The sequence below is a fragment of the Cryptomeria japonica genome, chromosome 3 (assembly GCF_030272615.1).
Source record: "Cryptomeria japonica chromosome 3, Sugi_1.0, whole genome shotgun sequence".
NCBI classification, from domain to species: domain Eukaryota; kingdom Viridiplantae; phylum Streptophyta; class Pinopsida; order Cupressales; family Cupressaceae; genus Cryptomeria; species Cryptomeria japonica.
In genome coordinates this window covers 403,315,440-403,338,474 of record NC_081407.1, presented here as the reverse complement: position 1 = coordinate 403,338,474, position 23,035 = coordinate 403,315,440, and the positions used below count along the sequence as shown (strand labels likewise).

At 36.5% G+C, this 23,035-nt stretch overlaps 1 protein-coding gene across 10 annotated transcripts in view; it reads left to right on the top strand.

Annotated features, from left to right (window-relative positions):
- Positions 1-23,035, top strand: part of LOC131045101 (uncharacterized) — a 197,239-nt gene that overhangs the window by 28,976 nt on the left and 145,228 nt on the right. For all 10 annotated transcript variants that reach the window (XR_009105766.2, XR_009105767.2, XR_009105765.2 and 7 more), the window contains exon 2: positions 2,227-2,417. Coding sequence is in view for 5 of the 10 variants with exons in the window: in XM_057978632.2 (XP_057834615.1) it covers positions 2,227-2,417 (191 nt within the window). In the remaining 5 variants the exon portion in view is untranslated. The remainder of the gene's footprint in view (positions 1-2,226; positions 2,418-23,035) is intronic.

Genomic DNA, 23,035 nt, shown 5'->3' with positions numbered 1-23,035 from the left:
GCCCCCTCCAACGGACCACTACTTCAGCAAGTTTTCTCAAACACATTCATGCAGAAAACTTGAAATTGCCTTTTTAGAGGACTAAAAGATCAACATTTTTTTAAAAGTATTTGCCGAAATTGTATTAAAATGTAAATAGAAGTATTATATTTTATGAAATATAAATGAATCAATAGCAGTATTGTTTTTTTCTAATCAGTTAATCAAGGGTTCTATTGATGCCCCCATCCTTGAGAAAAACATAAAATATTACAAAATCCTGGTAAAAAATAAGACTATCTCAAAACCTAATCAAAGCAAAAGACTAGAACATTTACCAAGGCCGAAAAATAAAAGGAGAGGCCAAAACCATAATTTCTCATAAACAGTACATCACCCAACCTACAATTAAACCATCATTTCTTTGCCCTTCCACCAACCTCCAGACCAAGGCTCCTAGAAACAACATTGCCCAACGAAAACAAAAGGTGAGGGAAAGGTACAGCCCCAAAATTAATGCATGATATATGAAGTCTTGGAGTCCTAGTCCTGAATGAGCTACCCAAGAGTCTGCTACTCTATAACCAATAAAGTATAAAGGAGAATTCATTTTAAGCATTGAAGGGGGCACTTATCAATCTTCACTCATGGATCCACAAAGCAATCATTAATTATCCAATCAAGCAAACAGTCAATCAGCAAATTATCCTATCAATCAGCATTCATTCAATCATCATTACCCAAGATATCAAACCAGCCCTCATTACATCATCACTCATCAATCATCTAATCAACAATCACTGAATTATCACTCACCTCAAATCATTCAATCAAAGGAATTCATTCAATCAATCAATCATTCATATATACAAATATCAATCATTCAATAACCATGCATACATCGAATGAGAGCAGAAGTTCTTATACATAGAATCTGTAATTTATGAAGGATATCGATCAGGATCAGAAATCATTATATTATCTGCACTCACTAAAGAGATTAGTCTGAGATAGGCATCAGCATTAAAAATACTGCAGTCTTGTGTCCTAATCATTTGTGATATGGAATATAATGATGATATTTGCTATATAATCTTCCAATAATTTGAAAGTAGTTAAATCTATATAATTATTTATTTATTCAATTGAGTCTCCTATAGGCTCTCATATAAGGATTAGAGAGGACTCAATAGGGAGAGCAGATACGAGTTCCCCCTCTATGTAGCCCACCTCATGTTGGATGGACAAGAGTTCTTGCCACTTGAGGCCAAGGGGTCAAATTGTCTTGGTTGGATGGTCCGCGCCCTTGGGCTTAGTTGTGGTGAATGGTCTGGCGCCTTATTGTGGAGCCAGGATTGGGAGAGTAGATACAAGTTCCTCTTCTAAGTAGCCCACCTCATGTTGGGGCCAAGGGGTCGAGTTGTCTTGGATTGGATGCTCTGCGCCTTGGGCTCTGTTGTGGCAAATTGCAGGCGCCTTATTGTGCTTCTTCTCCAACCCCCTATTATGGTTGATTATGGGAAATGGAACAATTGATGCTTTGGTTTCTAAAGTTCAAATGGCTATTACATGATTTTACTAAATAGATTAAGATGATTATTAATAAATATGCATTTATATTGTGTTGGATCTGTAACCCTTAAAGAAATAATTGGCTTTATGAATTATATTTTAAATGTTGTCTAACATGATTGCATCACCTAAACCAGGGTTTATCTTGCTAAAAGACATTTTATTTCTAAAGTTATAATTCTAATTATACTACATTTCTTATTTTAATTGAACTTGTGATTTTAGGGCAAGATTTAGGATCATCCCGAAAGGGTACGTACATTTAGACAAACCCAAATGATGGTTTGGGCATACTCACTACAAAAAGCTTACTAAGAGCCAAACCACCAACCTCATACCCTTAAGAAGTGCCTCCAACTTGGCTTCAAAATAGGTCTCCATACAATAATTTACTCTCTTTGTTCCTCAAGGGAAAACCAACTCCAACCAAACCTAGGTAACCACTAGTAGTTTTATGAAAATTCAGTTAGAAACCTTTTGGGAATTTCAGCCATGTGACCTGTCATTCTTATTGCCAATTACCCCATTAACAGGGGTTAATAGTAAGTATTGTTGTTCTCCTCATAGTCAGTCTATTATAAGTGCATCTCTCACTATATTTTGAAGTGGAAATGTTTGCCTATCATTTTATGCATGTAACATTGTTTCTTATATTATAATTTTTTCTTCCAACAGCTGCGAATTTGGAAAAAGAAAAGGTGTTGAAAGCCACATGGAATTCATTGGAGGGGCGTGGGGATTATAGTGTGGAGCGGCTTAGAGAAATCTTTGAGAAATTTGGAACAGTGGAAGATATTGTTGTCAGGGTTAAAAACTCTAAGAAGAAAGGTTCTGCTATAATTGTTATGGGATCCAAGGAACAAGTCGTAAGTTTTTTCTTTTCATATTTTTGTGTTTTAGGTACTGCATTGTTGACTTATGCTTTTATTCTTTTGGATTTTTTAGATTCATGTTGTTCTGGGTTTATTTTTCTTGAGGTGCACTAGGTTCTGCCATTATTTGTTTTCAGCTCTATTCTTTCTGTCAGTCTGATCAGGAGTTGTCATGTTTGAATGGACGTTTGGCATAAAAAGTTAGCTGTCATGTTATGATGCTTTTCATAACATTCTGTTATTGCATATGTTGAGAATTATTTTTTGGTTCTGTAGTATTACTTTGATTTGGAATCCTTGAAAGCTCAATGATATGATATGTTGTGATGTTTGCTGCAATGGGGGAAGCAAATTGATGTGACAAGGAGGCAGATGAAACATGGGTAGTAAATTGTAACAAAATTATAAACAGAACAGAGAAATATCCATAACAGCTGCAATGCAGAAGATTGATCCTAAGATTGGGGTTGAACATGAAAAGAACTATGTTCCACAGCGTTTTGGGGACAGGGATGGCAGTATGTCATTTAAAAATTAAAATGCAGAGGATTGATCCAAAGATTGGGGTTGAACATGAAAAACTATGTTCCAAAGTGTTTCAGGAACAGGAATGGCAGTATATCACTTAAATGCGGAGGATTAATCCAATTATTGGGGTTGAACATGAAAAAAACTATCTTCCACAGTGTTTTGGGGACAAGGATGACAGTATATAACTTAAATTTTAATATCGTGTATAGGTGAACCCTAAGTTACCAGTCCGGTCTCTACTATGCCCGAATTTGGGTGTGGTTTGTACACTGTTTGGATTCGGGGCCAATTTGTCAGGAGATAGGTGGTGGTATATATGAAAAATTGTGGGTTCATCATGGACAAATCTGCGCGAACCAAGGAAGGACCTAACATATAAATTACTAACCCTAACGAATCCTCTGTAAATTGTGTTTAATTTTTTTTGAAATCTCTATTTTTTTCCTTAGAAAACCCTAGAGCAAATGCACTAGTTGGATAGTTGCAAAAACAAATACAGCCTATAAGTTATATGATATTGTAGACGAGACAATTGACATAGTATTGTGTCCCTATAGGTCGCTTACCCTTTTCCTTAGAACCACTAGAATAGTTGTGTGCTTATGTTATGCTGCGTTGATAAGAAGAGAGGATGGTTTCATTCTCTCGGATGTTTCTGCAACGAATGTTAGAATGCCATTTTACTGTAACATCTTACGCCCTTTAAAAAACACATTCAGGGGAAATATTTGTTAATAATATTAAAATTTATTCAAGTCTTTATATCGAATATTTTCTGTTGATAATGTTAAATAATTTTCTATTTTAGTAATATTAAGATTAATTAAAATAAATATTAATTATTAACATTAATTTTATTTAAATATTTTTATTGTATTAATATAATAATTATATAATATTATATAAGGCCTTTAAATATTATCATACATTAAATTAAAATATATTAAAAAATTTGTATATTGCATTTAATATTTTTATTTTACTTTTTAGGTTGTAAATATCTTTGTGTCGTATTTTTTATATGTTTTTGTATGGACGAACCCAAAACAAACCCAACCTCCAAATTTTTTAGTTTAGCTATATATGATTTCAAAATTTAATTATAGATATTCTAATGTATCAGATTCATTATTAAAATTAAATCAAAATGCAATGGACATAGCCGATAGCAGTCTAGCAGCAATGTAAAATTGAAATTTTCTGATTTCATTGTTCGAAGTTTTCTTCTTCAAGCTGCAGAACAACTCAAATGACAATGGCAAAAACAATTTTACTGATCTGGTTTATGGTTTTAAGGTGGTTAGGGTTGTATAAGGGGCGTGGGAGGTATTGTGGGTCCCCCATCCCCTGTTTAATTTCGTTTTGAAAAACACATGAAGTGTTTTAGTAAAAACATTACAATTTTTTTGGTGTTAGGGATGCTTGGATGTTTCCAAGATGGCAAACATACTGGCATTGTCACAGTGCTATGGAGGGTGTTCCAGGAATATTCTAGGAAATCTCTGAAGATGAGTGAATGGGGTGTCCCCTAAAATCCCAGTGTCCTAGGGACAGTTATAGAGATGGGAATGTGGGTTTTGGCAATGCATCTCTGTGTAACATAGGAAAAAATGTTAAAACCAAGTTGTTTATGTATCTATTCATTTTTGTTTGATTGGGAAATTCACCTTGCAGACTGTGCTTTGGCTTAGATGCCATGGGCTGGGAGTATCTCTTCTGTCAAATTCACATAGGACTTGGAGCTGGCCTGGTTTGTTGTGGTACGTCACACACACAAGTTGTTGTATTGGTTTGCCTGATTCATCATTCGACATTTTGTAAATTAAGCATGTAACATGCCTTATAGGGATTTGAACATTGGTCTTCACTATGAAAGACCTGATTAATTATCACTTGAGCTCATCTCATTTGACATTCACATCTTTTCTGCCAATTGCACTTAAGACTTGCAGCTGGTCACATCAGTCGGAGTATGCCACACCAAGAATTGGATGTTTTGGTTTACCTTATTCATCGTTTTGGCATTTTTTGCATTAAGCATGTAACATTGGTCTCCACTATTAAAGACCCAATAACTTTTCACTTGAGCTCATCTCATTTGATATTCATGTCTGTTCTTACCTTATCTGTTCACTAAATTTGGATCATCCTCATCAATTTCTTTTGTTTAGCTGGACATCATATCAACCTTTAAGTTTTCTTTCTTTAAATTGGAAACTTCAGTCTACATGGGTAAACAAGCAAAAATGCCATCATTACAGGAACAATTTCGCTGTTTTCATTCAAAGGAGACCTCAGGTTCAATCCTTTGCTATAATATGAGGATGAAATAGACATCTCTCTTTGTATTTGTAATACTTATTCTGTTACATTCCGTGACCCATGTTTTAACCTACCCTTTGTTATGTCCATCTGTTTCATCATATGAACTTTTTACTGTACAGTGCTGCGAAGGTGTTTGAGAGAATATAATACCTTTTTGCTACCTACACCTAAAGAAAAAGTCAAACTTTATCATATTTGGAATCATGAAAACTAATTAGAAGGATCCAAAGCAAAATTAAGTCTCAAATTCGTTGGCTGCTATAAAAAGAAAGCAAAGCAATTTTTTTGGTCTTATTTATCTACACATAATCAGACAGGACTATATTTCTAGCATTTATGATCAGATGCACAAAGAAAGGTCATGATGATTGTCAGCATGTTTATAATACTTGCTGAAGACTTCTGTTGTTATTCTATTGTTGTTTGTGGTGAGAAAATTGATTACTTAGACAAGGATTAGGACAATGTGACATAGATGATTTCTATGTATTGCTGCTAGCCTCCAAAGTGCATTGACTGTTGAATATCATATGCTTTTCTAATTTGTTGTAAATCCTCATGCTCTCCTTTCCTATTTGCATGACCTCTTCACTATTTATATTCTCGTGTTGCATCCTTTGTGAATCTTGAAGCTTTTGCCATTTCCGTGTTTGATGCCACTTTGATTCTTATGTAAAACCTTTGTAGTGACAGCAAAATGAATGAGTTGCTGCTATTCAAATAGTGATAAATATTGCTTTTACGCTAACTTGCAGTATTTACTTATACTGACATGAAAGTATATGGCCATTATATGAATGTAGTCACTGGACAAGAAAATAAAGAAGGCTTATGGTTACAGCCATTTTTTTTGGATTTGTAAATGAGGAACATGGGGCCCTTGCCTGTTGTATTAACTTCATAAAACAAGCTTTTACATGTCAAGTATGTAGGCAGCTCAAAATGGCCAAACCCTAGTTGCAATGTCTGCTTGAAAAGCCAACTCAAAAAATAGAAAAGTAAAGATTATAGTTTCCAGTTTGGTGTTGCCTTAGTCCATTGCCGCCACTCCTGGGATACCTTTGAAAGATCCCCTCTAGTCCTGATGACTGTAATTTCTATTAAAAATCACTTTATTTTATTTAAAATGAAACATTAAAGTAATAGCTTTAATATTTCAAATTTATTCTTGGATCCATCTCCTGAACTCCAAACTGAAAACTGAGTGTTGCCGCCAGTCCAAGGATGATGTCTAAATATAGTAGGGCCACTGCCAGTCCCCTCCTAAAAATTAGGACCTCTTCGTAAAATTTAGGAAACTATCTCAAACCATCCGGATTGACTCAAAATACCTCCCGGACTATCTCCCAGTCTCCTCCTAAAAAATAGGGATCCTCCTAAAAAATAGGAGACTGCACCTGCATATCTGGAAAGGTTCGTAAAGCTCCTTGCAAGGCTCCACTAACCCCAGTTGGGTCCCCTAACCACTCTGCTGACCTACGGGAACCCCTGATTATAGGCCAACCTCTGCTGTACTCTGAACTGCCTAAGGGACATTACAACCTTCAAAAATCCAACCACCAGCATCCTCCATGATCAAACCAGCTGAGTGCGGAATATATTTGGTCACCCTCTTGACCTTCTCAGCTCTCTCACAATCCATGTGAGCATAATAAATTTTGCAGGGATTTTTGAAAACAAAGAAATCAATCTCAAAGAAAGAACTGAGAATTTTGACTACCATCAGCCCCTATCATTGACATTTTCTCCATTATTTCTGTTAATTCAATGAAGCTGGCATATAAAAATTATATATATATAAGACTTTAAAAACATAAACTATAAAAACATATAAAAACATATAAATTTTTTTATATGTTTATGATTTATAATTATTTCTCCATATAAAAACATATAAAAATTATATATATATACGACTTTAAAAAAAAATAATAAATAGATAAAGTAAAATAGAAAATATATCTAATATCCATTTATATAAAAATCAATAAAAAAAATATTAATATGATTGAAATATAAAAAATAATATTTATTAATATTAATATTAGTATAATTATAACTTTCATTAATATTCATAATATTCCTATTTTGACCAAGCTTGTCTTAGTTCATTTTATTGAAATCTTCTTCACTTTCCATTGATCAATGTTGTAACATATAAGTATATAAATTAATAATATAATATATAAATATTAAAATTATTATTTTTGATCGGTAAACGCTTTTGACTAGAGCTATGAACCAGTGAGGCCACATTTTTGAGGGAACTTATTCTCATATATGTTTGGCATTACTACCCTTATTTCTCCTTTTTGCCATCCCAATGCTTACTTTTCTCCTCTCCTTTTTTGTATCGCCTCATTATCCTTATCTCTCCCTGCTGGCCTCTTCGTACATCTCTAGCCTTATATCTCCATGCTCGAGTGCTTCCTTATCACTCCTTGAGATCTCCTTATCTCTTTATCTATCTGTCACCGAGCATCTCCTTATCTCCTCGTCGCACAGGTTATCTCCTTATCTCTTCGTTGTGCAGGGCATCTCCTCCTTCTATTACTCCCTTTGTTTTTGCCTTCATCCTCTAGCCACACCAACTTGCACATACAAGGCATTAACACCTACTCTGTTATACTTCATTGTTTGCTTGCATGGCAATTCTGTCCTCATCATCCGCAACCTTTGACATCCTTTCCTCTGTCTCTTGTCGACTGGCGCTACGTCTCCTCTGCCTACCGTTAGCATCGTCCAAACCGACTTCTAGTGGGAGTTGAACATATGACCCAATATCAATGTTGGGCGTGCAACTGCCGTTGTATTGTGGGGTCGACTCCTATGAATATTAAAAATTGATAATATTATAATATAATTATATTAATATAAATATTATCCCTATTTCATATTAAATAATAAATACTAGGCATCATATTAAACTAAAAGTATTGAAATTTAAATATAATTATATTAAATATAAATAATAAAATTTAAATATAATTATATTAAACATAAAATATTAAAATTTAAATATAATAATTATTAGTGTTTTTTAACAAAAGAATTAAAGGATTACTTGAATTGTATTTACAAATCAGACTAACAAAGATATTTAATTTTTGTGGAAGTGATTCGAAACATGCGTTTTCTGAGGTCTATTTGTAGCTGTAAATAATTAAAATTATTTCCTCAGGTGGACTAACCTTGTTTTTATCATATTCTAGAGTTCAATGTACCCAATTATGCCCAATTAGTTTAGTTCTGATCACTTTTGTCTACTGGCAGCTCAAATTTGCAGATCGGACAAACATGGTTGTAATCTAATAGCCACTCCTCAATACAACCATCATGAAAGTATGTTCACAAGGCAACTCTTTCTCCATCTCTCCTATATCCATATCCTCAACACAAATCAAGCATTGTAACTTCTCCTCAATCTTTATGAAGGCCAAGTCGTAGACAAAATCTTCATCTGCTTGACTCCACTTATAGAAAAAATATTCATCTTGGGCATCCATGTCCTCTTGAGCAGCCTAAGTGTAATGTCCCTATCTGGAATACCCCAATTAAGCCCACTGTGCTGATATTTTAGTTCAATAGTTCATTAATTAATAACTCAAGTTTATTTAAATATAATTGAAAACAGTAGCAGTAACAGCAATAACAGAATCAAGTTGTATTGTATGTCTCTGTCTCATAATCTTGTATCTAAATTAGCTGAAAATAGATGGTCACAGATTGTTATGGTAATTGCAATTTTAAGGGACTTTAAACCCTAAGGAATCTACTAAGATATAACTTAAGTAAAGTAAAGGAGATACAGAAATACCTGATATGCTGAGGTGGAGTCCTACAAATAAGTTAGGAGATAGTGATTTATAACAAAGTTCCCAGGCTCGGACTCGGCTCGGACTCGGCAAGGCCGACTCGACTTGTGACTCGGCTATGACTCGGCAAACTAAAAAAACCCTTGAAATTTAGAGATTTTTAACGATTTAAAACTTGTTTCATGCACCCATTATTGAATAAAGCTTAAAGACACTATAACATCACCAATAGAAGCTAATTTGATCACATACATAAACATACATCCATCACATGTGTAGAAATGTAAATTGTAGCTGAAGGAAATAGAAAACATAACATGTATGTAACTGTAAACAAAAACAAGTCTATGGCTCATGCTCATCCTTAGCCTCAACCTCAGAGTAGTCTGTTTGCCTCCTACAAAGGCGTCTAAGGTAGGTCTTGGATGACTGAGTAGCCATAGTCTCCGCTTGTGAGGTGCCACAATGATCAACATCTGGTGTGCCTATGTCGGATCGTGCTCTATCCTCCTCCTCTGCCACAGCCACAGCCTCAGCCTCTCTGTCTGCCTGGTCAACCCACTCATGGTCCTCCTCAGTGAAGACGAGATTGGTAGACACAGTGGTCCACTCAGACTCTGGATCGATCTCCGCTAGAGTGATCGGAGAGGAGTTAGTGTCCAAAATCTGTCTGGTCCTAAGATGGAGGTTGTAATAAACAAAATCTTTCAAATGAGTTGAGAAGTCTTGCTATGGACTCCTTGATGCTCTCAATGCAAGCCTATGGCCTCCCCAATGTGATTTGTGGTCTCCTTGATGCTCTTCTTCTCTGCTGGTTGCAAACCTATGGCCTCTTGTTTTCCTTCCTCTCTCTCCCTTTTCCTTTCTTCTTCTCACAACTAGCAATTAGAAGACCTTTTAGGGTTAAATGAAAAAGAATTACAAAAAAAAACCATCAAAAACCACTTATTTTTTTTTGTTTTTTGCAAGTCAAAACATGACCTGCCGTGGCGCGAGTCTTGGAGCTCAGACTCGACGAGTTTGTCCACAACTTGCCTGACTTGCGAGTCATGCAAGTTATGCGAAAAACTCGCCGAGTCCGAGTCACGAGCTACCAAAACTCGCAGAGCTTCGCTTGACTCGCCAACTCGCAGAGCTTCGCTCGACTCGCCAACTCGCAGAGCTTCGCTCGACTCGCCAACTCGCAGAGCTTCGCTCGACTCACCAACTCGGGAAACTCGCCTGACTTGCGGCGAGTTTTGATACTTTGATTTATAATATATGTGATTATAACAGATTCAAAAAGTCCTAATATTTGTACACTATGAAGCTATTCTCAAGAATCCAATTATAGGAGCAGATTGTGGGGAAGGATGGCTAAGTGTGGTGCCCAAGAAGCCCTCCACCCTGGGCTTAAGGGTGGCTTAATCCCCTTGACCTCAAGTGGCCCATGCCATCAATGAGGTGGCCTACCCAGTGTGGTGCCCTATCACTGTTCTCCTCCACTTACCATATCTTTCTCACAATCCAAGGTTCAGTCAGTATGACAGAAGATGTATGGTTTGTTACAGCAAGGTGCCCAGGAAGCCCCTCCTTTACAGGCCCAAAGGCAGCATTCCTTATGCTCCTTTGGCTTCACGGGAGTCCCCGGTCTTAAATCATGAAGTGGCGTGCCTTTAAAGGTGAACCCAGCACCGTTCTCCTTAATGCAACCCATATCCTTCAATCATGTTGATATTAGGTACGATTTCTCAGTGTTATATCACAGCCTTCGATCTACTGTAACATATATATATATATATATATATATATCATGAGATTTCAAATATCAATGGCATTCCTCACATGTATGGAAACATATATGTATTTAATATGCGATGAGGTGTTATACATATTCAAAACATTATTGCAGAACACAGACTAATGTGCACAAGAGATCAGAATGACTGAACATTACTGAATTTAGTTTATTACAGCTGTATGATATTGCAGAATAGAACTGTATCCCAGTATACAAGAATATCGATTTATATGTAGTATTACTATTACTAATAACCTGTATGTAGTTACATTTGTATATGGTAGACGTATTGCACAGAGTCCATATCTGAAACGTCTTCCTTCCAAGTGTTATTCTGATTATGGAAGCAGCCTGTTCGATTTCTAATTCCTCTTTCAGATACCTTCTTATTTTTTTTTCCTCTTCCCTTAGGAAGGTATTTATCCTTCCCTTCCGTGGTAGATAGCCATGACTCTTGGGCATAATGATTAGTGTCAGAGATCCCTTGGAAAGGTCACTACCCTTACCTCCTTAACGCTTTGGCTTTTAATTAATATGGTTAAAGAATGGTTAACATGCTTAACACTAATCGTGCCACCAAGAACAAAGATGTTACTGCCTGTAACTTAATAGCAGTTCTGATCTGAACTGATCGATAGTGATGTTGCTGGATGCTTTGATTCCTTTCCTTTATATCTCTCAATGTGAGGGAGAGGTCACACCTCTTCATCATGCATGCCCTTTGGCAAGAGACACAACCTTTTTTTATTAGAATTTAGCGCCTTTTGAAAGAGTGCAACTCTTCATTATTTCTGCCCTTTGAAAGGGACATAACCTTTCATAATCAGATCTGCACTTCTTATTTAAATCAGATGTGCACTTCTGATTTCCAAATTATCCCCCTCTCAAATGAGGTTCTCTTCTCTCCTTTTATATCTCATTGTTGAAGGAGTCGCAACTTTTCCTTCCATGTCTTTTGACCATTCATTAACTTACTGCCCTTTGAAAGGGACATAACCTTTCATAATCAGATCTGCACTTCTTATTTAAATCAGATGTGTACTTCTGATTTCCAAATTATCCCCCTCTCAAATGAGGTTCTCTTCTCTCCTTTTATATCTCATTGTTGAAGGAATCACAACTTTTCCTTCCATGTCTTTTGACCATTCATTAACTTAATTAAATTTTAATTAATTATATTGAATTATATTCTTTTATATTTTAATTTAATTTTTAATATTTAAATTTAATTATTATTATTATTTATTATTAAATTATATTTCAAAGTGGGGACATTACACTAAGCAATTTGTTCAAGTCGATTTTCTCTTACATTCAAATACTTTTCATTTTCTGGTACAAATATGCCCAGTCTCTCCTCCAACAACTTGCAATCGAATTTATTGTAGTTTACCTGGGACTTTCTCCAATCACCATCAAAATCAAATTCTACGCTTTTATAAACCCAATATCACATTGCTCTCTGTAATGCAAAACCAACCTGTATAGGGTATTTTCTTCTTGGAGAATTCTCTTTGCCTAACTAGAGTTTATATCATGTTGATTAGGGAATGACCACACATAAATTTAAATATAATTATATTAAATATGAAATATTAAAGTATAAATATAGTAATATATTATATTAAACTTCATTAATAATAAATTCCCTACCAACCTGTTAGGATAGGGTTGTTGGGCATTGGGAAGGACTTGATTCCTGATCTAGAGATCTAAAGCGATAGCTTTTTCAAAACTGATAGTTGAAGAAGGTTTCACCTCCCTATCTGCACCCTCCTCCCCCTAGACAAGGGCCAAATCCTGACATAGGGACGACTTCCGGAACTCTAGATAAAACTTTTGCTTGTGAATCAGAAAGGGCTTCGATAAGGAGAACAGGTGAAGAAGACTCAGGGAGCCAGTAACATACTATTCATAAGACGGATACATAACAAAAAAAATCCCGTTGCAATATGAAAAAAATGTGTTGCAGTTTTTCCAAATTCATTCCAGATGAAGCAACAAGCATTTTTCAAAACTGATAGTTGAAGAAGGTTTCACCTCCCTATCTGCACCCTCCTCCCCCTAGACAAGGGCCAAATCCTGACATAGGGACGACTTCCGGAACTCTAGATAAAACTTTTGCTTGTGAATCAGAAAGGGCTTCGATAAGGAGAACAGGTGAAGAAGACTCAGGGAGCCAGTAACATACTATTCATAAGACGGATACATAACAAAAAAAATCCCGTTGCAATATGAAAAAAAATTTGTTGCAGTTTTTCCAAATTCATTCTAAATGACTCCATGAATCCAATCTAGGTTTGAATCGAACCTGAACGTAGGGCTTCTTGCTAATGAATCAGTAACATATGAAATAAGAGATAAACAGAGTATTTAATTAAATGTTTGCCAATGACTCTCAAGTTCTTGACAAATGTCAAATTCTCAATCAAGTACGATGTACCCATTACAACTTGTCTTAAAACTATTAGATAGAAGTTGGAAACATAATTATCTCATGAGGCTTTAGACTACAAAATGTGAAGTTGATACTCTTGTTCCTATTCTCCTCCCAACGATTGTGTCAACAATCATCAAATACCTCTTTCAAGATTGGAAAATCATCTTCATCAAATTAGGTCTCCTCATTGGCTGTGATTTATTTTGATTTCGGATCAATCTCATCAAAGTTAATTGGTCGATCATTTTTGCCACTACTTGAGATTATCAACTCATAATTTACTTGAAATATTAGTCTATCTTGGAAATTTGAATTGATTGAACTTTAAGTTCTTAAAATCTAAAATAGGAAAATTAGATTATTTATTATCATTAAAATTCATTAGAGTTTAGTGGGTTTTAAAGTTTCTTACCTTGGATTTTTTAGGTTGAAGATGAAGGTCATAGTGAACAAAGGTTAAATCATACATCCATTGCTGGCTTAAGTGGTTTTGTTTCTTAGAGTGTATGTGTTTAAATGCATTCCTAGAACACTAGAATGTAGAAGAATTACATGGCCTCATAAAAATAGTCCATTGGGGTTTTTGTTCCATCAACTAATTTTAACACTTTGACCAACATCTTTGAAATTTTCACAATCGCATGGCATTCATCCAAAATAAGTCATAAAAAACAAAGTGTGCAATAGTGCTACCATCCATGTGATTGCCAAAGCTAGCTCAACCCAATTTGATGAAACTGACATGTATTTTAGGTTCATATTTTGGGGACATAAATTCTGCTATTTGAGGAAGTGAGTAACAAATATTGTTGCGCATGGTTGAGTGATTTTCTTTCCCTCAATGCAGGATCTTGCTGTGTTGACCATCCTAGTGTGATTATATGTGAAGTTAGTGATTGATCCCCCCTCTCTATGTAGATATAATTGATGCAAACTTTCCGATGTCATCTACGATTAAATCAACAAAGTGTCTCGCACATGGGCTCAAAAACAATGCAAGGCACTTCTTGGTTAGAAGTTTGCCTACCACCACACAATTTGTTGCATTATTTGTGATAAATTGCGTTAGATATTTTGGGCCAATGCCTATTGTAACCTCGTCAAATGGGAAGAAAAGCGTGCAATTTGATTTCGCTCTATTAGATGCATCCATGTATTTGAGGAAGACTTTGACACTCTTGGATTCCACAAGGAAATTGATTAGTATTTGTTCTTTATTAGTTCATCCATTTTACATTATAGTGCAATAAGTCTTTGTCTACTCTTTGTGATGTTAAACAAATACTTCGCTAACATCATACATTGTATCTTTTATCACTGGAATCATGTGCCACAACAACAATGACATGAATCATTGATTGCCAAAAAGTGTATTGTGCAACATGAAATGAGATGTTTGAGTAATACGGATAATTGCGTGTTACATTTCTATCCCATGCACGAACATTCCTCCTCTAGCTCATGCTATCTAAAGATGGATGGGTACATTCTGTTGTGCAGATCGCACACCCTCCCTGTCTTATGACAGGGGACCCCCCTTTCTTGTAGCTCGCGCGTGGGAGAAAGGAGAGATTCGAAGGGCGTTCAAATAAATTCGGTCTATGTTTAAACAATTTCTGTAGGTCACAATAGAAATCACACATTTTCTCAAAGGCCCGAAATACCCTTCTCAGACCAAAATTTGCGAACTGGAAATCGTGAATTCTTTATCATTTGTCCGAAGATCTTCAAGAGTCCTAAATCGTGCATTCCAAGTTAAATGTCCGAAATTGTGGTAAGTCCTAAGTCGCGCAAATCCTCCATGAAGCTCGAAAGAGAGCTAAGTTCGCAAATTATCCAAAAACGCCGAAACCCACTTAAAACTCTCAAATTGGCCTCTAGGGCCGAAAAAACAGAGGCTCCCGAAAATCGCGATATTCCCCATATTGCCGAAAATGACAAAAGACTTGAGACTTTTCAAACTTGCAAAAAGGCCCAAAAGGCCGAAAATAGTTAATCGTGCAGAAAGGCTCAATAGGCCGAAAAGTGAGGAGAGAAGACTCAAGTTAAAATCGCGCAAATGATCCGAAGGCCGAAATTCAGAAAACTCTTCATCAGGCTGAAAATCAAAGAGGCCCAAATCTCGCATTTTCTAGTCATAACCCGAACTTCATCCAAGGCGAAAATGAACAAAAGCTTCAATAATCGCACAAACAGTCTCTATGAGCCGAAAACCATAACAAAAACGCCCAAGTCATAAAATGAAAGATCCCAAATGGATCCTTTTGCTGTTGCTGCTGTAAATTCTTAATTAAACATACTATATTTTTGTAATTTTCCGGTGATCTTATAGAATAGATAGAAGTTGCAGAAAGGGATTGTTTCTTTTTGGGTTTTGATGTTATAAGTAAAGTAATTGATAAATAGCAACAACTGTGAAATAAAACAGTAAACAATGTTCATATGTAAGAACACTTAAGCAATCTGAAAATATTGCAAATCATACCAGGCAAATAACCTAGTTTTGTATTCAGCAAGAATCCATACATTTATTTGGAGTTGTTCTCAAGCTGGATTGAAGCCAGATGGAGGAATATTACTGGCAACGAACAAGGAAGACCAAATAAGCTGAATACAACCCTTCAAGCCAACATACAAACAAGGCGTGGTTGCAAAGGAGGCATGGAAGCTGCTGCAAATCACGTGCCAGCTGAAATAGACCAGCCGCCCTGTTGAAACCCCCAATATGCATGCTGAATCTTCAGGTCAAGAAGATGTGTCTTCTACCTCTGACAATCTCTGTGCAATCCTGGATAAATCCACTGTCAACTCCTGCTGAGGGCTACGTCCCAGCAAGCTCAGACTTGGGGTTTGCATCCCAGACCAAAATCACTCTTCCAGAGCAATTCCCAAATTCGCAAGTTTCAAAATGATCAAAGATACTATCAATTAGGTTTTCATCTCCTTATAACTCCTTTCCCTTTGCAAGTCGAACCCTAAAGAATAATCAAGCTTGCGCTTTATAATTAAAGTGACACTTTCCCAATTATGGCGTCAAACTATAGAAAAATATCACTTTATTGCGAATAAATAGCTTCAAGCATCCAAAAAGACTCCGGGAGGTGAGAATCATGTAGCAAAGTTCAAGACCTTTCCAACGAGCTATAACACATAGGCATATCAAACCAGATGAAGCCAAAAACCCCTTATTACTCCAAAATGGCTATATACATAGCCTTATTTTAATTTATTTAATCGCTTAGGAAATATTTAAATATATTAAAATATTTCCATAGATCCAATAATAGCCCAAAATAACCAACCAAACATGAATCTGACTTTGTCACCTGTCTGTGACTGATGCCAGACAAGATGGGCCAACTGGCAGTCCCATCCCTAAAATCTAGGGATGCTCCTAGAAACTAGGAAACACACCCAATCTTCCTGAAACTGAAACCATGGTATGGTCCCATGGAACCTCAAATATGGAAACTGCCACAACCTCCTAAAAAGTAGGGAATCTCCCTAAAATCAAGGAACTGCTCCCAACGGCCCACAAGCTGCCTGAAACACCAACTCCGAATATTGAATACCCTGTGTGAGTCTCTATCCACCACTGCCAGCCTACGAGACCCCCATAATAGGCTAACTCACATGTCTCTACTAGACAAACTAAAGAGGGGACATGACATAAAATTCGTCCTCTAAGACCGAAAAGAAGAAAATCGCGAAGCTCGCAAAAGGCTTGAGAGGGCCGAAATTCGCTAAGTCATCTAACAAGCCAAAAAATTCGGAAGATTCATAACCTTGCAAAAGACCAAAATGAGCCGAAAATGACAGAAGGACAAAATTCGCACGAAGAGGATGAAAGGAGCGAAAATCATTTTCAAACAAAACCCTCTTGTTGCCTGAAAATGAAGTAGAGCTGGCAAAGTGACCAATATAGCCGAACTTTTACGTTGAACGATTAAAACGTGAGGTTCACAGTTGGAGAACATCTAAAACTCGCTAAATAATTGAAATTCATACAAAGGGGCATTTTAACTTTAAAATTAAAATCACGTGAGTCATTTTATTAGCTCAAATTTCATAAGCAAAGACCAAGAAGCGTTAAAATCGTGCACAAGGCTCCACATAGCCGAAAACGATCACTCAAATAAGATCTTGCAAAAGTCTCCTAAAGCCCGAAATTTAAAATCGCATATTTCAGTTTTATAACCCGAAATTCATATAAAAGGCATTTTCGCGCCAATTGATTCTTAAAGAGCAAAAAAAAAGAGATGAATTCACACAAAATGACCATGTGGGCCGAAAAGAGAGAGAACAAGAAAATCGTAAAAGAGAAGGCAAAAACATTTAAACTTAAGTCTTGACATCTCACAGTTCACCTCTTAGGCCTGAATTTTGTCTAAATAGAAGAACGAGTCAAGAAGACAGATCAAACTTCATGTAAGAAGTGAGAGACATTCAAAAGACACATCTCATAAAGAGCTTCTGGAGCCGGATGATAGAAAACTTAATATTTGTCAAATTAATTTAATTAGTTTTTCAAATTGATTTATTAAAGGTGAAATTGATTGTTTGCAAGAAAACAACATCAGGAGGAGCCAAATTGATGATCAAAGCCAGTAGCTGAAAGTTGGACAAGAAGATGCAGGAATGCGTTGCAAGAGCGCGAGATCGGAATCGAGCATTGGGAAGCATGCCATTGAACAACAAGCTAAAGTCCACCACTGGGACCAAAGACCAAGGAACACTCCGAATGCTGCAAAGTATGCATTCCTGAGAAATACACAGCTGGATTTAAATCCAGGAATTCAGTTTTAAGAACTGAAATTGTTTTAATGTAAAACTACCTGTGGGTCCCACTCAAGATATTTTAAAACAAAGGGGACACAGGTCAATTATGTCCAACCACCGGATAGACCCAAATTGAATCCAAATAGTTGTAGGCAGTTGAGGGGAGTTGTTGGATGGATGACTGAGAGTTTAATGGGCATGGGTTAAAGCTGCCGGCTTCTGGAAGGCAGATTGCAACCCTTGGATGCAGTCAATTCTGGCCTCCAGTTTGACATGTAAAATCTATAAAAGGTAGGATGCCTCTCATTGTAAAGGGTTAGATTGTTAGATAGAGAGAATTTTGTATTTAGATTTTAGAGTTAGAATAGGTTAGATTTTAGGCATAGCATAGAGATGCTGCAAAAATTGTTGTAATGGCAGCTGAAGCAAATATATGAACATTGAAATATGGTGTTTGTTGTCTTTGCTTTAGTCTGTTTGCATGGTTTCTTTCAGCTAGTTAATTTTAGAGTGCAGGGATTTTAATGGTCTTTGTTTTAGAGTGCAGGGAAGTTTGGGGTCTGCTGATTGTAGGTCACTGTGCATGGTTAGTTTGAACCCAAACTGTGCTTAGTTCAATTGCAGGTGTTCCTCTTAGGCTGCGCCAGAAGTGGGTGCCTAAAACGAGTGTCTCCGGTCTGAAAATCCTTCATTTCTTGGAGCTTGCACCATTCTTGTCTAGTTGTGAGGGTGTCTCTGGCAAAACAAGAACTGGTTTATCGAAATCTGTCTACCCGCTGCATCAACTATAATTATCCTTGTCCTTAGGCTTCTTGAACCCTTCCCTTTTGATTTTATTTCGCAGTCCGAAAATTGCAGCAGACCATCTTGTTGCAAATCGTAAGTCCCCTTGTGCTCCCAACAAAACACATCAACTGTTGAGCTATCCTGTAGTCAAGACCTGACAATCGAAACCTTGAGGTCGTCCCCATTGATCAATTAAAAACAGCATTAGGGATTTCCTTATCTCAAGAGAGGATAGGATACTCAGCGAGTACATTCTATTCTGCGTTGGCCGGATGGAGTTGTAGTTCCGCGATTTTAGCCACGTCAACACATTCTCGGGCAAAGAAAGTAACTTTGTGCTATAATGCTTAGACGCCTAACTAAAAACAAGGAGATGAAGTGGGTTGGTCATCAATAATAATTCTTTCCACTTGTTTGAATAATGTTTTGGAAGGGTCTTGCTCTTTAGTTGCTATCATGCTCTACCTTTTTTATTATCTAGGCAATGCTGTCATATGTTTTACACAGACATGGGTGATATTTATTCGTTACTTTTATCATACTTATGATGGACTTATTAAACCTTGACATGAACCCACCAATTATCAACTAAGGTCAATGCTTTGACCTTTGTGTTGTCTCTAAAATTGAAAGTTTCCATTATGCTAAAGGTTGCAGATAATAATGATATACAAAGAAAGGTCACTATTTTTGTCAGCATGTTTATTACCTGCTGAAGACTTCTGTTGTTATTCTATTGTTGTTTGGGGTGAGAAAATTTAATACTTAGACAAGGATTAGGACAATGTGATATAGATGATTTCTATGTATTGCTGCTAGTCTCTGAAGTGCATTGACTGTTGAATATCATATGCTTTTCAAATTCGTTGTAAATCCACATGCTCTCCTTTCCTATTTGCATGACTTTTTCACTATTTATATTCTCATGTTTCATCCTTTGTGAATCTGGAAATGTTACGAAAACTTTTGCCATTTCCCTGTTTGATGGCATACTGATTCTTATGTAAAATCTTTGCAGTGACAGGAAAATGAATGAGTTGCTGCTATTCAAATAATGATAAATATTGCTTTTACGCTAACTTGCAGTATTTACTTATACTGACATGAAAGTACATGACCATTATATGGATGTAGTCACTGGACAAGAAAATAAAGAAAGGCTTGTGGTTATAGCTTTTTTTTTTTTGCATTTGTAAATGAGGAACATGGGGTCCTTACCTGTTGTATTAACTTCATAAAACAAGCTTTTACATTTCAAGTATTTAGGCAACTGAAAATGGCTAAACCCTAGTTGCAATGTCTGCTTGAAAATCCGACTTTCAAAATAGAAAAGTAAAGATCACAGTTTCCAGTTTGGTGTTGCCTTAGTGCATTGCAATTTGCAACCACTTCTTGGATACCTTCAAAAATCCAACCACCAGCATCCTCCATGACCAAACCAGCTGAGTGCGGAATATATTTGGTCACCCTCTTGACCTTCTCAGGTCTCTCACAGTCCATGTGAGCAGAATAAATTTTACAGGGATTTTTGAAAACAAAGAAATTAATCTCAGAGAAAGAACTGAGAACACTGACTACTGTCAGCCCCTATCATCCGCATTTTTTCCATCATTTCTGTTAATTCAATGAAGCAGGCCTCAAGTTTTTGGAGGAAGCCTTCACTGCCTACCACTGGGAGAGCATACCCAGGAAAGACGAAAGCCACCCCCAAAGCAATGTGAAGCCCACCTCCATATTTCTTTTGGATAAAATGTTCTGCTATTTTATAACCAATATCTTATCCTTCAGATAATCCATAAGATTAGATACAAACATAGAGGATATGCCAGACTTTACCCTGTTATGGTTTTCCCCTATAGAAAATTGGAGGCAATCACTGCCTTCAAAGCACTCTCCACGGTCCTATTCTGTATTAGGAACACATTTGCCAGGTGCAGATCTGAGATAGGACCACAGAAAGCAATCTCGTGTTTGTCTTTATTAAGATGGAATTTGGGATCCATCACTTTTTCACAGAGTAAACTGTAGACAGAGGAGAAACACATCATAAAACCCAGCCTCATGCCTTAATAAAAAGCCATCTAACATGTGCCCAAGGAGAGATGCCCAGAATGCATGAAATTGGAAGAAAAGATACTCCAAACTCTTCTCCATATATGATGTCTACTTTAGTATCCAACTCTTTCTACTTTTTGATTTCATTTCCTAATATGGTTTCTTCAAAAGAGTCAATGACATAATTAACTATGAAGTTAGCTGTCCTGTTGGCCTCTTTATGCTGATGGCTTGTTGAAAAAGAAATGAGCAAATCCTGCAAAGTCCAAACTTGTCTGAAAATACTTTCTTGCTTCCATTTTTTAGGGCTACATATTTTATTGCATTGAGCATTACCATTGAATTCCTTCAATTTGTAAACTGTTAATTCCCTTTTGGGTAGCAACCTTAAGACCTAGTAATATAGCTTGAGCTTCGGCTTCATTATTACTACCAAATTGAAGTTTCTTTAAAGCAGCATAAACTAGATCATAGTTGAAAAACTCGGACTCCGCAATGACTCGGCAAGCCCAAATTTTTTTAAAAACTCGGGGAAAAAATCGGCAATAACTCGGCAAATTTATCGAACATTTGAAAAAATATAGAAATGAAAAATATATATTATAATTAAATATATTAATTAAAACTAATATATGTATTAAAAATTTAATATATACGTTATAAATTAATTAAAAATAAGTATATTTATAATATATATTTTATAATGTTATGATTTCGTTGTCAAATTCCTTCCTAAGGGTTTCTTCGTGGCGGTCTTCGTTGAAGCTAAAGAAAAAGACCATATTCTTCATTTACAGAACTGGTTTTTGGATATCCATCCTCTTTATGTCCAACCTTGGACCCCAAATTTCGATCCAACTCCCTTGGGGGTTTATGACAAACCGGTTTGGATTCGATTATTTAATCTCCCCACGGAGTACTGGAGTGACCCTAGTTTGGAAAAAATTGGCCGATCCTTGGGCACTTTACTGGAAATCGACGAAGGCATTATTGGCGAAGATTTGTATACTTATGCCAGGTTAAAAATCGCTGCAGTCAAGAAAATTTTGGAATCGATCACCATCATCACTAAGGAGGGGGATTGGCTCCAACAAATCGAAATTGAATTGGATATTATGCCCTGCACTCGATGTGGAAGTCGAATACATACGACCGAAATATGTGGCATCTATGTTAGAAAGGCCTTTAATAATCCTCGCAGAAAGATCAATTGGGTATGGAGGGAAAAAAATACAAATAAATCGGAGGATATCTTATTATTGGATGGCCCTAAAGCTTCAAATAATCCTCCACCTCATAAGCTAATCAACATTCCCATTCCTATTACCGAATCTGTCATCAATGGCAAATCCAGTGCGGTCTTGGATACCCAGAATAATAATCCTCCTGGTAATGATCTGGATGGTAATTCTGAGGATAACACCTCTGTCTCAGGATCTGAATCTTCTGCACCAATTTATGAAACAGAGACACTCGATGATCTGGGAAATCTGGATCCTCGATGCATCAGTCAGTCTGCGAATGCAATTTTGGGCAGAGCCAAAGGCACAAAAGGGCGAAAGAGCTTTAAGACAATTAGAGAACGGAGAGCCAACAAAAAGGGCTTAGTAAGTGTATTAGATTACTTGAAAGTATCCAAGGGTGGAAACCCCTCCCTTGGAGAAAGACGAAGATCTCGTCATGGAATGTCAGGGGCTTGTTTGCCCCTGACAAAAGACGCTTGGTCAAAAGAGCTTTGACCAAGCTTAATTTGGATGTGATATTGCTTCAAGAAACTAAGTTGAACTTGGATAAAGCTATGGATTTTAAGAATTTCTGTTTTAAATGGGAAGGATTGTTTCAAGATGCTAGAGGATCTGCTAGAGGTCTTGGGATTCTCTAGAACCCGGTCAACATTGAGGTTTACCCTGTTGCTTCTTGTGATTTTTGGATGGCATGTACTATCAAGTGCAAAAAGTCGAATCTCTGTTTTCCACTTTTCAACATCTATGGACCAATCAAGATGGAGGATAAGTTGCGAGTCTGGAATGAGATTACGCTTCAAGTTAACTTGATAGAATTGGGGAAGGTTATTATGGCTGGTGATTTCAATGCCATTCTA